The following is a 16,290-nucleotide window of genomic DNA, read 5'->3' as shown; positions in this document are numbered from 1 at the left end:
CCCCAGGTTACGTACAAGATAGGGACTATAGGTTTGTTCTTAAGTTGAATTTGTACGTAACTCGAAACTGGCTCCAGATTCAGCCGCTGCTGCTGAAACTGACCAGGGGCTGACTACAGGAAGCCTGAGGCAGAGTTGCTCTGCCCCCAGCTTCCTGGAATCAGCCTGATCAGTTTCAACAGCGGCTGAATCTGGAGCCTGGAACAGAAAAGCTGGGGCGCTGCCGGGTAGGTCCCCCCAGGACCAACCCGGCAGCACCCCAGCTGCTCTACCCCAGGTAGGGAAAGGTGCAAGCAATGAGGAGCTGACTGTGCCTTTCCCCACCTGAAGAATTTTTAAAAAAGCAACAGAGATTGGAGGTTAAGGAGGCACCGCTTGGATGAATAGATCCCATGGGAATCAAGACAGAGGGAAAAAACAGCCGAGGAGAGTTGGCAGTTTTTCAAAGGGACATTATTAAGGGCCCAAAAGGAAGCTATTCCACTGCGTCGAAAAGATAGAAAATATGGCAAAAGACCACCTTGGCTTAACCACGAGATCTTGCATGATGTAAAAATAAAAAAGGAGTCATATAAAAAATGGAAAGTAGGACAAATTACAAAGGATGAATATAGGCAAACAACACAGGAATGCAGGGGCAAGATTAGGAGGGCAAAGGCACAAAATGAGCAAAAACTATCTACGGGAATAAAGGGAAACAAGAAGACTTTTTATAAATACATTAGAAGCAAGAGGAAGACCAAGGACAGGTAGGCCCACTGGTCAGTGAGGAAGGAGAAACAGGAACAGGAAACTTGGAAATGGCAGAGATGCTTAATGACTTCTTTGTTTCGGTCTTCTTTGCTAGTGAGAAGAGGGAAAGTTTAGAAGATAAAATAAAAAAAGAACAAGTTAAAAATCACCTAGAAAAGTTAGATGCCTGCAAGTCACCAGGGCCTGATTAAATGCATCCTAGAATACTCAAGGAGCTGATAGAGGAGCCGCACACGGCGGGGACGCTCTGGGGGCGGGGTGGGAGGACGCGCGGGGGGACCCGCGTCCGCGCCAGGCATCTGAGCCTCTAACTATCATCTTTGGAAAATCATGGATGGATTCCAGAAGACTAGATTCCAGAAGACTAGAAAACGGCAAATATAGTGCCCATTTATAAAAAGGGAAATAAGAACAACCCAGGAAACTACAGACCAGTTAGTTTATCTTCTGTGCCAGGGAAGATAATGGAGCAAGTAATTAAGGAAATCATCTGTAAACACTTGGAAGGTGGCAAGGTGATAGAGAACAGCCAGCATGGATTTGTAAAGAACAAATCATGTCAAACCAATCTGATAGCTTTCTTTGATAGGATAATGAATCTCGTGGGTAAGGGAGAAGTGGTGGATGTGGTATACCTCATCTTTAGTAAGGCATTTGATACGGTCTCGCATGATATTCTTATCAATAAACTAGGCAAATACAACTTAAGATGGGGCTACTATAAGGTGGGTGCATAGCTGGCTGGATAATCGTACTCAGAGAGTAGTTATTACTGGTTCACAAACCTGCTGGAAAGGTATAACAAGCGGGGTTCTGCAGGGGTCTGTTTTGGGACCGGCTCTGTTCAATATCTTCATAAACAATTTAGATATTGGTATACAAGTACGCTTACTAAGTTTGCAGATGATACCAAGCTGGGAGGGGTTGCAACTGATCTGGAGGATAGGGTCATAATTCAAAATGATCTGGACAAATTGGAGAAATGATCTGACGTAAACAGGATGAAGTTTAAAGACCAATGTAAAGTGCTCCACTTAGGAAGGAACAATCAGTTTCACACATACAGAATGGGAAGCGACTGTCTAGGAAGGAGTACGGCAGAAAGGGATCTAGGGTTTATAGTGGACCACAAGCTGAGTATGAATCAGCAGTGTGATGCTGTTGCAAAAAAAAGCAAACATGATTCTGGGATGCATTAACAGGTGTGCTGTGAGCAAAACACGAGAAGTCATCCGCTCTACTCTGCGCTGGTTAGGCCTCAGTTGGAGTATTGTGTCCAGTTCGGGGCACTGCATTTCAAGAAAGATGTGGAGAAATTAGAGAGGGTCCAGAAAAGAGCAACAAGAATGATTAAAGGTCTAGAGAACATGACCTATGAAGGAAGGCTGAAAGAATTGGGTTAGTTTAGTTTAGAAAAGAAGATTAAAGGGGGGCATGACAGCCGTTTTCAGGCATCTAAAAGGGTTTCCTAAGGAGGGAGAAAACTTGTTCATCTTGTCCTCTGAGGATAGAACAAGAAGTAATGGGCTTAAACTGCAGCAAGGGAGGTTTAGGTTGGACATTAGGAAAAAGTTCCTAACTGTCAGGGTAGTCAAATACTGTAATAAATTGCCCAGGGAGGTTGTGGAATCTCCATCTCTGGAGATATTTAAGAGTAGGTTAGATAAATGTCTATCAGGGATGGTCTAGACAGTATTTGGTCCTGCCATGAGGGCAGGGGACTGGACTCTATGACCTCTCGAGGTCCCTTCCAGTCCTAGTATTCTATGATATCCACAGGGTTCAGGGTGTACTCTACTCACCCAAGCAGGGCCACACTACCAATACTATTTATACCCAAGCCAGAATGGCGTATAGTGAATATACTCTTCATACACCTTCCCCACCCCCCCACAGAGCTTATTTAGAAAGATAATAGCTTTTCTTCTGCATCAGTCTCTCCTCCCCATCAGGGATGCTTCAGACAGCGATTCCCTGGTACCATGCCCAGTCATAGAGCAGTGCCTACTTGGGGACAGAGCAGATAAGCCGCTCCCCTTTCCCTTTTCCATCTTGGTAGATGATGATGGGGAGAGTGAAGCTACATAAAAGGAGATTTCAAGATGGGGATGATCTTTCCCAGAATAAAGACCTCAAGTCTTGGCCCAGTATAAATCAACATGTTAAATTAAGATCTTGCAATGCCTTTGCAGGAAATGAAAAACAAAAATTGTGTGCTTCAATCTGAAAACACAGGCTAAAGCGATGCTGTGACTCTGGTAACTAAAATCATTCCCAAGACTGACTTGACTGCATATAGGAGATTTTATTAAACTATTTCCTTACCCCCTGGTGATTCTTTTACTCAGCTGAAAACAAAGTCTGTCAGCTATAAATTTCAACTGTATAAAAAAAATATGTGCGCCTGTATCAATTCTTGTGCACGGGAACTGGAGACAGGATTATGTGATACCTTTTACTGAACCAAAAAGAAAAAGTGACCTTGCTTAGCTTATTGTTTCTGTATCAAAACATGTATACCAGACCAGTAAGCTACTCTGCCTCAAGCAATTTCTTAACGGAAATATTAACTCTCTTTATAACGTTCATATTACAATAACTTAATGTATATAGCTTTTTGTTATGTGCATTCTATTTTACCAGATGTCAGGTGCCAGGAAACAATGATTACTTTCCCTTCAGCAAACTATGGTTCTCTGAGATACGTTGTCCACACAGATTCCACTCTTGGTTCACATGCACACCATGTGTGTGAGATCAGATTCTTTTGAGTGTCTGTTGGGATTACACCCACGCCTTGCACAACTCTGTCCTTTTTACTTCCTGTGGCCAAGCCAGCACACAACCCTCCACTCTCTCTCTCTCTCTCACACACACACACACACAGTTTCTTCAATAAAGGTGCCCGGTGAAGGACCCTGGTCAACAGAAATATAGGGCCGGACATAAAATCTGTGTGGACAGTTTCAAGAGTATATTTACAGGAAGGTACTTAATGGTTATTTCTTCTTCAAGCAATTTCCACTCTTGGCTATAAGCAGGCAGTTATTCTGGTGTTAGGAGAAGAGTAAGAGGAGGCCCACTTAAAGAGGACTGCCCTACTAAAACTCCCATTTGGCATGGAAGTTTGCACCAGAGAAAAATGTGAGGACTGAACTCTCCATTTCTGCTCTTCATCATTCTGATATGAGGGCCTTCATTAGACAGGCTGCAGAAGTCTCCTAGGCATGGCTGGTGTTAGTGCTGACCTGTCCAAGTGACTCATTCTTGGCAAAGGTATATAGAAAGTCTAAATACAGCCCAAGTTCTACTCAGCCTCCACAAGGAAACCAGTTGACACTTAATCCTTTCAGCAAACGTCAAAGAAAGTCTGGGTGCACATCTGAATGGTTCGGTTGTGTCTGTAGTGGGGCAGCTGCCCCAATCTGTCCAGAATGAATTAAAGCTGGATGGAGGTAGCCTGTGCAGGGCTCTGGTCAACCAGAGAGGAGCTTAGAAGGAGCCACTGAGAGGGCATCTTGCTGGGGGAGGTTCTATATAAGGAGCTGCTCAGCAAAACAGAGAGCAATTGAATCCTGACCAAGGAGGGTGCAAGACTAGTTCCCAGGAGGCACCTTAGAGAAAGTAGTGTTAGGCAGGCTGCAGAGAGAGGCTCTAGACCTTAACACAATGGCCAGAAAGGTGCAAGGGTCACAGGGGAAGTGGCCCAGGAAACAGGAAGGAGAAGAGGAGGAGGGTAGGACAAGGTTGCCACCAGAAGGTCACTGGGTCATGACTCAGTGGTAGGTGGGCCTGAGTCCTCCTCTTACACCACACTTTGTTACCAGGAGGGTGGCCTATGTAAACTGTGGCTAGCCCCTGAGGTGAGGGCCTAGACTGACACTTCAGTTGGCCATGGTGATACAAAACTGAAGACTGCTGATACCCTCAGAAGTGGGACACGAAACCAGAGTAGTGGAAACTCCCAGAGGTCAGTGTCCTGAAGAGGATGCTGTAGTAGAGATGTTAGATATCTGGTAACAGGATCGTTGTATAACCGCATGAATTCTTATCGGTTACACGACTATTCGATAGCCACTGGGAGCAGGGCTGGCAGCCAGTGCACTCCCGCCCCACTCCCGGAGAGCCCTCTGCCACCCTGCGCTGTTGCCTCCATGTCAGAAGTTTATGTGAGGGTTGGGTGGGGGAAGTCATGAGTGTTCACAGAGAGCCGACTCCCCAGCAGCCAGTGCAGAAGCAGCTCCCCGGCAGCTGGTGCACATGAGGGGCTGGTTTAAAAGCCAGCTCCCCACACCGTGTAACCGTGAAAGTTAAATGATGAGCCCAGCATCACTGGTTAACTGTTTATACTATCACATCTCTTGTGACCAGCAGGAGGCTCTGGGGCTATGAGTCACGATCCTGTTACAAATAAAAGGTTACTGTCCTCATAACACCCAATGTTCAGAATTAATTTCTCCTTTTGTAGAGGGATGTGTTTTGGAGAAAGAAAACAAGAGGTGAATACCAAGAGGTGAATATCGATGATGAAGTCTAAGATCACCTTTTGCAGAAATGTAGGGTGAAGCCTGACAGCGACTGTGCATATGATGGGCTTGCTGTGAAAGCATCAATCTTTCCTATCCATCTAACAGATGTGAGGATCACCAGAAAGGCAGTTTCATCAAAAGATGGCAGAGACTAAGGGTACGTCTAGACTACATGCCTCTGTCGCCAGAGGCATGTAGATTAGGCTACCAGACATAGGAAAATGAAGCGGCGATTTAAATAATTGCCGCTTCATTTAAATTTACATGGCTGCCGCGCCAAGCCAACAAACAGCTAATCAGTTGTTTGTCGGCTCAGCGCGATAGTCTGGACGCGCGGGGGTCGACATCAAAGGCATTTGTCGACCACTCAGGTATATCTCATACCTGATCAGCTGTTTGTCGGCTCAGCGTGGCAGCCATGTAAATTTAAATGAAGCGGAGATTATTTAAATCGCCGTTTCATTTTCCTATGTCTGGTAGCCTAATCTACATGCCTCTGGCGACAGAGGCATGTAGTCTAGATGTACCCATAGACATAGTATGTAACCATAACTTCAAATGGGGAACTCACCAATACCAAGAAAACCAGACTAAGGTCTCATGAAGAAGCAGCTCTCAAATTGGTGGAAACATATGTGGAAGACCTCTGAAAAATCTCAACACTCAAGATTGTGAGAAATCAATGTATCATTGAAGAGGAAGATTATTAAAGAATATCACTGGTGATGCACCCAAACTGAACTAAGGGAAAGTCTGGTTTTCTTCCAGTAGGAGTAGATATTATAGTGTGTATTGGGGCTATTACTGGTGAAAGCTAACACTGCATTGCTCACATAGAGAATCTCTTCCATTTGGCTCTATATGTTAGCTTCATGGGCTTCCTACTGTAACTTCTCTCTGTATCAGTCATCCAGCCAGCTTCTCCAGAGAAGCAGTGGGCAAGAAGTTAAATAATCAAATCACAAGATTGACTGGTCCTCCAAATGCTCCTGTTACAATGATTTTAACAGTGAAATATTAAATAATCAAAGAAAACCCTACAATTTAACTAGTGAAACTTCAAAGTTGAAAACTAGTAACTTTGTAAGCAAAGAACATTGACCATGTGGATTCCATCTTACAGCCATAGGAGATTAGAAAGAACTGAGTATGAGCTACAGCTGCTCCAAATTGTTGGAGTGTGGGCAGGGACTCAGGGCAGGAGGTTAAGCTGGAGATGTGGAGTGTGGGAGGGTGCTCAAGGCTGGAGCAAGGGGTTAGGATGTGGGGTCTGGGAGAGAGTTAGGGTATGGGAGAAGGCTCATTTCCATCAGCTCCTGGATTCAGAAGTGGCCAGCATGTCCCCGTGACCCCTTGGGGGGCAGGTGGCTTTGTATGCTACCCTTGCCTGCAGATGCCACTTCTACAGCTCCCACTACCTGCAGTTCCTGGCCAATGGGAGCTGGGAGGGCAGTTGAGGGCAGCATGCAGAACTTCCCAGATCTCCATAATCAATCCAATGCTTGCTGCTCCAGCCCCCAAAATGTGGCTGAGGCTCAGGGCTTCTGTCCCACTTCATGGAGCCTTGCCACAGGCCAGAATAAATTAGGCAGAGAGCCAGATCCAGCCCATGGGCCAGAATTTCCCCAAACACTGCAGACAGTAAAGGGAACATTCTTTGCTGGTTGTACCTAGTTCATGCGTTAGTCTTTGTGAAGATTATCTGGGAGAATCGTTGAATAGCTTTAAGTTATTAAAAAGAGCTTCGGACAGCACATTTTAATTACCCTCTTTAGAAGCAGGAATATCCTTGAATGAGTTCTCCTGTTGGCATCAGTATACTTTATTTGATGCTAGGCACAAACATTATATATTCAGATTTCTGACCTACAATCAGCCAATATAAACTCATGTAAGTATTTGTATACACTGGCATCCAGAACACTAATAAAATTCAACCCCATGCCACAATGAACAGGTCATTTTAAAGTAGCATTTCCTTCTGAAACATCAGGGAAAAAAAACCAAGCAAGTGATCAGACTTGCATGCAAAAACGCAACAAAAGTAGATTAAGCATTACAATGGAACATAATCTGGTTTCCTTTTACTGTTTGTCATAATGAAATTTTTTTGGCTTTGTTTTACTCCGTTCTGTTAAACTAAAGAAGAAGACAATACTATTTTTCAGTGAACACTTATCACCCAATTTGCAAGAGGTTATCTTCTGTGAGCTTATTAACTTACTTTAATTCTTTACTTCTGCGATAAGTTTGCAATATGGTTTCACTAACATTTGGATTGTGAATCTAAAGCAACCCCCAAATGTTTTCCATTTCATAGCCACATTGTACTCCTCCCTCAAGCAAAACTCTTGACAAATAGGTTTCAGTGTTTCACATCTGTTACAGTAAGCACAGCATACAACAAAATAACCGTTTCACACATTATCTTTAAAATGTGATCTCAGACATTATTACATATTTATTCTTTTTTTAAACTTGTTCTTTACTGTTGGTCAAGAATGAGCTGTTTGCACTTCCTCTGCATCTTCAATTGCCAGTGACAAGGTGCCATAACATGGGAATAGAATTCAATCTAATCCTAAATGTATTAGTACAAAAAGCAAATAAATCATAATATTCTGATTGATAGTTAAAGAGATGCATACATATTATGAATTCATTGTCTAGTTTAAACTAAAACCAGTGGACACCGCTAATAGATAGAGATTAGAGATAGAGATCTGAGTGGAGAAAGTCTTAAGAATAGGTATTTGTCCTCAGAACAGTCAGGGGTGCACAGTGATAGAATATGCTTCAAGTTGAAGATTGCAGGGTCTCAAAAGAAATTTCTCACAGAGAGTTTCTCTCAACTGCCATGTACAGAGTGGGGCTGGGCACCAGAACTGAAAGTAGGGAGCTTGCTTCTCCTGTGCTCTCAATGACCCTTCTCTGCTGACATCCAGTCAATGTGGAGGAGGGAGACATCTAATTCAAACACAGAGGGAACAGGAACTAGTACAGGAGAGAAGGCAATGAGTCTGGTAAGACTGGGACGGGCGATGTTGAGAGAGAAAAGAAATGGTTACTAACCGGTCCACAACTGTTGTTCAAGGTGTATTGCTCACATCCATTCCATGTTAGGTGTGTGCATACCATGTGCACCATGACCAGAGATTTTCTTCTTTCCATGGTATCAATTCTTCTTGCTAATCAGCGTCAACAGAAGTGTTGGAGGGGTTGAAGGGTAAAGTTGTAGAACGGGCACATACACTACATCCATTAGAACAGTTATGGAAAGCTTAGGTGACCTGGGGGAAACCAGAAAGGCCCTGCATGGGTCACTGTACTCCTGGCCAAGTACCAGTCAGGAGACATGAACCAACATCCAGTGGCATGTGGAATGAGTAATGATGGCTCTTAAGCTGAACATAGGGCTCTGCATCAGACACAGATGAAGAATCCTCTCCAGGGAACCACAGGGAAGTAGAACCTCTCTGTGCCTCCAACCAGTGGAAGACCAGGGATGATCGCACAGAGGAGAGAAGATACTTATTCTCTCCAGGGGTAGCAGAGGGCCTAGTGCCAGGAAGAAATTCAGAGCATCATGTTCCCTCTTGCTCGAGGTCAACAGAGCTGGCTTAATGGGGTTGGTGGGACTGGGAGCAACAGTAAATTTCTAATTGCAATGAAGGCCTCTGATGTTGAAGGCATCACATTCCTACTGGTGCTATGATGACCTCTTGGCATTGGTAGGAAGTCCCAACCAAAATCAACAATCTCAGTGGAGTAAACAGTGCTGCTATGGGACAGGGGCAGGAGAAGTGACCCGATGCATGTTACATTCCACTGCCTTTTCCCTGCTTGCCTTTTTTTGGCACTGGTGAGCACCTGCTATCATTACACCACTTTTTATGCTTCTTCCTCAGCTCTGGAGACAGAGGGTAGTGGCAGGATATGTGTGGTGCCAGGAGAGTTTTTTGCACTGAAGCCGAAGTGCTCAGTGCCAAATGTGAGCAGCTTGGTTCTGAAATCAGTCTAAGAGCAGTTGCCATTAAAATAGCCTTACCTCTGATCACGCTGTCCTTCTTTGGGCCAGGCTTAAAGTCCTGACAAATTTGCCAGCAGTCTTTCATGTGAAATTCTCCCACGGACCTCATTCAACTGGAGTGTGGGTTGCTTATGGAAATAGGTTTCCCACAGGAAGCACAAGGGCATGCCCAGCCCCAGGGGCACAGGAAGCCCTTACTGATAAATGGAATGGGTACTATTTATACAAATACTATTTATAATATGTACACACCAGTAAAAACTACAAAACAGAGAAGAAAAAGAACATTAATGGGCACCTTGCCCAAGCAAGAGGAGACATTCCAGCAAACATCATGGACGGTAAGTATGAACTGAGAAAAGACATGGCTGGAAGCACCTCTTAATCCAGCACATAAGTGCATGGACCAGAAGGCACTAGAACCAGTCCAATGGCTATCACTGAGGGAACAATTTCCTGCAATGGGGCATAAGGCACACACATGCCTAATGAGGAATGGACATGAGCAAGCACTCAAAGAGCTAACTACAAAATGGAAGAAGAGTAGTTGTGCAAGGAGACTGTGACTGAATGGATAAGAGAATGTCAGATGGACTGAGGACTGGGCAAGGGCAAATCGGCGAGGACAGAGCAGCAGGGGTCAAGCTTAGACAAATGGACAAAAGAGTCTGTGCCCATCACCGCTCAGAGTTTGGAATGGAACACAATATTTCTGAGTTTCACCATTCTTCTGCTGTGAAAATCTCTGAATTGTTTTTCTGTGTTATTAGTGATGGTCCATACGGAGGGCAACAACCTTTTACTGCTATCAATTATTCCATTAGCTCAAGGCAGAGATTTGTGTAATGCAGTGGTTCCCAATGCAGTGCCCACAGGCGCCATGGCACCCGCCAGGCCATTTCTGTGCGCCCGCCGAGTGATTGGGGCTGGCCCTGCCCCCGGGCATGCTGCGCATGGGCGGTGCCAGGCCCTGGGCGCATGGGTGGTGCTGGCCCCAGGTGAGCAGCACATGGTCAGTGCCGGCCCTGGGTGCGCGGCGGTTAGGTGGTCCCACCCCTGGGTGCGCGGCGTGAGGTCTGTGCCGGCCCTGGGCATGCGGCATAGGGGCGGCGCCAGCCCCAAGCAATCAGCACATGGGCAGCCCCGCCATCAGGCGTGCGGCGCATGGGCACTACCAGCTCCTGGGCGTGTGGCACAGGCACCGGCTCCAGGCACGCAGCGCATGGACAGTGGCAGCCCCGCCCCTGGGTGCACGGGACATGGGCTGTTCCAGCCCTGGGTGTGAGGCGTCGGAGCGGCCCCACCCCCCGGGCGTGCAGCACAGTTGTGGCGCAGCCCCGGGCGTGCGGCGCATGGGTGGCGCCAGCTCCGGACATGCAGCGTATGAGTGGCCCTGCCCCCAGGCGTGCGAACAGCCACACCACCGGGTGCCCAGCATGTGAGTGGCCCTGCCCCCGGGTGCCCGGCAGCCCCAAAAGGTTGGGGTGTAATGTATCTAAAGATACCAATCCTGCTGATGACCCATACTGGTATGAACGTTGCCACAAAACAGAACTATTTTTTCAGGGTTTTTTTTCCAACTGAAGAAATTGCACAGAACGTATTATATTAAAGACACATTATTAAGATTTTAAAGTCAACCACTCAACACATAGAAAATGCCAAAATTAAAGTTGCACGTGCAACTTTATTTCACTCCTTTCCTTATGCATATGCAGTAGGACATGGTCACAGAATGGATTCCGGGGAAGATCGAAGCCTTTCTGCTCAGTGGTGGGATCCGACACAAGATATTTATTTGGGACCTCTACTTGCTGCCATTCAGCTCATCATAGTTCCTTGACATTGGCCGAGACTTTCTTTGTTCACTGACAGGGAGGCTTATAGGATTTTAGACGCAATCAAGGTATTTCTGGATGGGAAGAGGTTGGCTGCTGCAGGTGATATGTTGGTATAATCTGTATTCCTGCTCCTGTCAATGATTACTTGGTGGGGCAATGTTTGCCAGCGGTGGTAACCATTCTATGGCACTGGGCTTTAAAATTTCCATTATCACTCACATGGCGCTATTCTGTTGAGTGTCAACTAGTTTTGTGTGGGCGCTTTCTGACCATAGAGGAGAGCAATATTCAGCAACAGAATACACCAGGGCTATTTCTGAGGACCTTAAGATGCATGATCCAGCTCCCCAGCTGGTTGCAACAAGTTTTCTTAGAAGGTTAATCCTTGGTTTTAGTTTCTCCTTTGTTTGTTCCGGATGGCATTGGAAGGAGAGCATACAATCAAGTACTGTGGTGTCCCCTAAACTGGCTTAGGACTGGTTAGGACAGGTGCTGTTATCTACTGCATAAGTGGAATTTATTGCCATCTCCACTTTGTGATTGTGGCAATCCGTAAACTATGCATCACATTGTTGCGAATGTCCAACACGAAAATTCACTGGCTCAATGGAGGATATCCACAATCTAACCAGCAACGCTGTTCACTGGTGGAGAGCTTGGACGTTCAACTTTGACAAAGAAATATAGCATTGTACACGATATTCGAAAGGAGGACAGAATGGATTTGCTCTGGGGATGAATGAGAGTTTTGAGAGAGAGTTGTCTATAGGACCTTTCTTCTAGTTGCAGAATTTGGGAGGCCTTTAGTAAATGTGACAGGGGACTGTAGGACGAGAAACAATAGCCTCATGGTTAAGATATCTGTATGCTGCCCTGGAGATCTGGATTCTATCCCTATCTCTGTCACAGAATTCGTGTACATGGTGGGCAAGTCACATAAGCCTAACTTTTTACAGGAGCGTGCCATTAACTGTGTGTTCCTCAGTTGCTGGGTTCCCAACTTGATTGTTTTCTTCCTTTGCTCTAATAGGCACTATTAATTTTTTCCTATATGCTTTTCCTACCTCCAAATCTCCACAATGATAAATGTTCTCATTTGCACCTGCAATATATTGAATTGAAATTAAAATATGATTACTTTTAAAATATAAATGTTGAAATATATTTCAATCTGTTCCTATCTACTGTGGTAGAGCTCTGGCCTTGCCTTGGGGGTCCTGCATTTCTAGGCAGATAGTGTTTGCCTTAGAGTCCTGCTGTGGCCCTCCACATAGCCTCTCGCTATGTGGCTCAACTCCCCACACCCATAACATTTATGGGTGCTTCTCCTGTCTGGGGGTTTAAGGCATTTTACAAATCATTGCCATTCTTCTGGGTTCCCAGCTAGTTTTTGGCCCTCCTCTTTTTCCATCTAGGGTTCCTTGGGCATTTGGATACCTGAACTCCCAAGGTTGGCTTGATGGCCTACCTTATACATGGGGCCTTCTCTAGATAAGTGGATTAACTCCTGAGCCATCAATTCTCTCTTTGCCAACACAACCATTTTGTCATAGATGGTTGGATCATTCTGGCCTACCCAAGCATGAGGCTCTAGCAGTAGTTTCCACATGAACTGGTCAATGACCAGTATCTCCAGAAATTCCTTTGAGGTGTGTGCCTTGGGGTGTAGCCATTTCCAAGTGAGGTGTATCAGATCAAAAACCTTAGACTTCAGAGCCTTACTCTCCTGGTACTTCCACTAATGGAACTTCTGAACCTATAGCGCTGCTGTCACCCCTTCATGGGCCAGGATTTCTTTCTTCAGCTGGGGGAATTTAGTTGCTACCACAACAGGCAGATCTCTCTCCACAGAGAAAAGGGGCAAGTATGCTGGCCCACTGTTCCTATCGTCATGCTTCTTGCAGATCGATTCTTTCAAACAATAGGAGATACGCCTCTATATCATCCCCAAATATCATCTTCAGTAGACAGTCCGGGACCCCCAGGGTTTTTGTCCATTCGTGTCTGGGAGTCTGGTCAGCAAGTGTCTTTAGCTTTGCACCACCTTTTGGAGGAGGGCTCGATCAGAGGCCGCTTGATTTATTAGTAACTGGTTGGTTTCTTGCTGCAGCTAGGTAGCTTCCTATAGCGCTAACCACTGTACCCGGGTGGCCTCCTGTTGGACTCCCATGACTCACACCAGAGCTTTAACCCCGTCCTCCACTGTGGTGAGTATTGCTAACACAAATGAATAAGGGGGAAAAGAAAAAAAAAAAAAAAACAAGATCCTGGTGGTGGAGGGTTCGGTGTTTTTGTTCTTCACCCTCCCATCTTTGCTGTGCTGTTAACCAATCCTACTCCTGACACCAGATATGGCAGAAAGACAGCCTCATTTGGGGGGTCCTGCACTCCGAGGCGGATAGTGTTTGGCACTCCACATAGCCTCTCACCCTTTACCAGAGGCGAGGGTCACAGCCTATTGACCCATCCTCATCACAGGCTTTTGGAATCCCATTGCAATTTCAGTCCAAGCGCTGTCATTTTGCAGCTCAAGTCACAGACCCGAGTCAGAAGGTGTGCATAGTGTAGGTTGGACATGATAACATGGCTGTTCAGGTTTCAAAGCAGCGTGGACATTCAAGTACAGATTTAGAAACACCAAGTCCACAAGCCCAAGTCCCACAAAACTGGGTTTACAATGCAGTATAGATATAACCCACAGAGCTCCTGACATTCCCTGACCCTTGCTTATCTCTGTGGTCCAAGGGGAGGCCCCTTGGCCCACCTGCCAGGGTTCTGGAATTCCCTGGTCATTTGCACAGGAACAACCTTAAATACACACACAACTCCTGTTGCTTCTCAGCCAGTGTGCTAGGTCCTACAGAAGAAAAAGCCTTCCTCACCCCAATTCAAACACAAAGGTAGCTTCATATATTATCGGTTAATAGCTTGTTAAAGGGCTCAGGGAAGAAAACGTACACAAGCTTCTCCCAAAGTAATGCATGACCATAATGGCATCATGCTAAAAGACCTTGAGAAAGGAAATGAAACGTACTATCTACAAAAGAGGAAAACGGTCTATACTGAAAATATTGCCAAATGCATAAAATAAACAAAAACAGGAAAAGCAAATAAAACCATTTAACTTGTGTTTGGTTTTGGTTTTGCTTTAGCCTTTTTGGTAACATTAGATTTTTGTATAACAATATAGTCACAAAATTTGATATGGAAATATGATTTCCAAATTAATTTCACTGTCAATTTTAAATCCCATTATTTGATTGCAAGCAAAAGTTCCGAGCTCAAACTAAGATTACTTCAACATTTGGCCATAGGCATCTAGCCACATTTGTTTGTTTTTAAATGAACTCAACTCAGTCTTAAAGAATCGAGTAGCTTACCTAAACTGTGTCTAACTGCAAATCACAGGACTGCACATTCTCTCCTATAAGACTTGAAAGACAAATTATCTTTCCTTTCTAAGGGCTTGTCTTCACTGCCACAAAGATCAATGCTAGTAAAGACTCTCTAAATTGAACACTGACAACAGCCACGATCGCAGTATTCCTCGCAGTTGCGAGGAGTAAGGGAAGTTGATGGGAGCATTTCTCTTGTCGACCTCTCACTGTGGGGACGGCGCCAAAACTTGGCTTAAGGTACATTGACTCTAGCTACATTATTTACATAGCTGGAATTGTGTACCTTAAGTTGACCTTCCAGCTTTAGTATAGACAAGGCCTTAGAAAATATTTCATGGAACAAGTAAAGTTCACATGTTCTTGTTTCCTTTAACCACATGATAACTTAATTCACACAAATAAATCTAGAAATAAAACTTACATACATCAGAACATTAAAAAAATCAAATCAAGCAATAATTTCAAGTGTAAGCAAATATCATTACTGTGAGCATCCAACACATACAAACTACAGCGACACCTCTCAGATGAGCAGTTCATAAAATTATTAGAACTGTTAAGTTTATGTAGCATTTGTACTAAATATCTTAACAGTTTTCCATTACACTGCTTTAAAACTTCACAAAAAGTTTTTCCCTTAGCCTATTAACATGTTTACCATGTAAACAACACTATTTTAGAATACTGACAGAGTCTGAGTCTCAACTGACTTAGTCAATTAAAGCAGAGATTAGACCCTACAGCACTAAAAGAATGTAGTCTCCTTTGGGGCTTGCATGTACTCAAGTACCTCTTTAAAAGAAATTATATATGGTAGTAATTTCTCAACCCTTTCACCAGTTCAGCTGTTAGTATGATCAATAGGTTGATTATATCCATTAAAACTAGAATATTTAGAACTTTTTTAAAAAAATAAACCATGGTAGCACAATTGGTTCCAAATGCTGAATGTTAAGTCTTTTCTCCTCCATTTTTTCTATTTATTTTGGAACTTGATTATTTTCTGTTTTATTCAGTTTCGCAGATAACTTGGAAAACTGTCTAGTAGAATGTATGAACAACAAAACAGGATATGGACGATATGATGAGCCTAATGATGACTATGCACAACACAAATACAACTGCTCATGCCTCTCTATATCAAACATAAGTAAAATTCTATGTAGTAAACCCAAAACTTTCCAAACTTTTTTCTTTCATTATCAGAAAGACTCCAGTCATGAACCACTGTACAAGTCTCTAAAACCACAGCACCAAGAGATACTTCACTTTCATTCAATGATCAACATTAAAAAATGTTCTGACACTGTACACTTACCTTCGCATTTCTGAGTTGCTTCATTCTGTTTGTGACCCGCAGGACACTTGCATTCATAAGAGCCAACTGTATTAATACAGTTTCCTCCTGAGCAGACACCTGGTATAGCCTGACACTCATCAACATCTATAAAGAGAAAACAGTAGTTTGCTTGAAATCAGACATTGTTTGAATTACAGTTGAGATAAACAGATGGACAGCTCCATCTTTGAAAGCATTCTGAAAAAATACCCATCATTTTGCATTACTGCATTTCATGGTGAATTTGGAGACCACTTTTTCTGGCATTGACCCTTACCCATGCTTTATTCCCCTTTCACCTAAGCTATAAATTGTGATATATTAGATCCAGGGGTGGTCCTAGACTAGCTGCCAGCAACAAGGCGAACCATGCAATCAGCGTCCCCACCTCCAAACCCCT

The 16,290-nt window shown here is 44.3% G+C and overlaps 1 protein-coding gene across 1 annotated transcript in view; it reads right to left on the bottom strand.

The window, feature by feature from the left end:
• FBN2 (fibrillin 2) overlaps positions 1–16,290 on the bottom strand; it is a 279,412-nt gene that overhangs the window by 184,604 nt on the left and 78,518 nt on the right. The window contains exon 7 of the mRNA XM_006131867.3: positions 15,870–15,995. Coding sequence (XP_006131929.3) covers positions 15,870–15,995 — 126 coding nt within the window. The remainder of the gene's footprint in view (positions 1–15,869; positions 15,996–16,290) is intronic.

This window comes from Pelodiscus sinensis, chromosome 6 (assembly GCF_052426305.1).
Source record: "Pelodiscus sinensis isolate ZL-2025 chromosome 6, ASM5242630v1, whole genome shotgun sequence".
NCBI lineage: Eukaryota > Metazoa > Chordata > Testudines > Trionychidae > Pelodiscus > Pelodiscus sinensis.
This window is presented reverse-complemented; position numbering and strand designations above follow the sequence as displayed.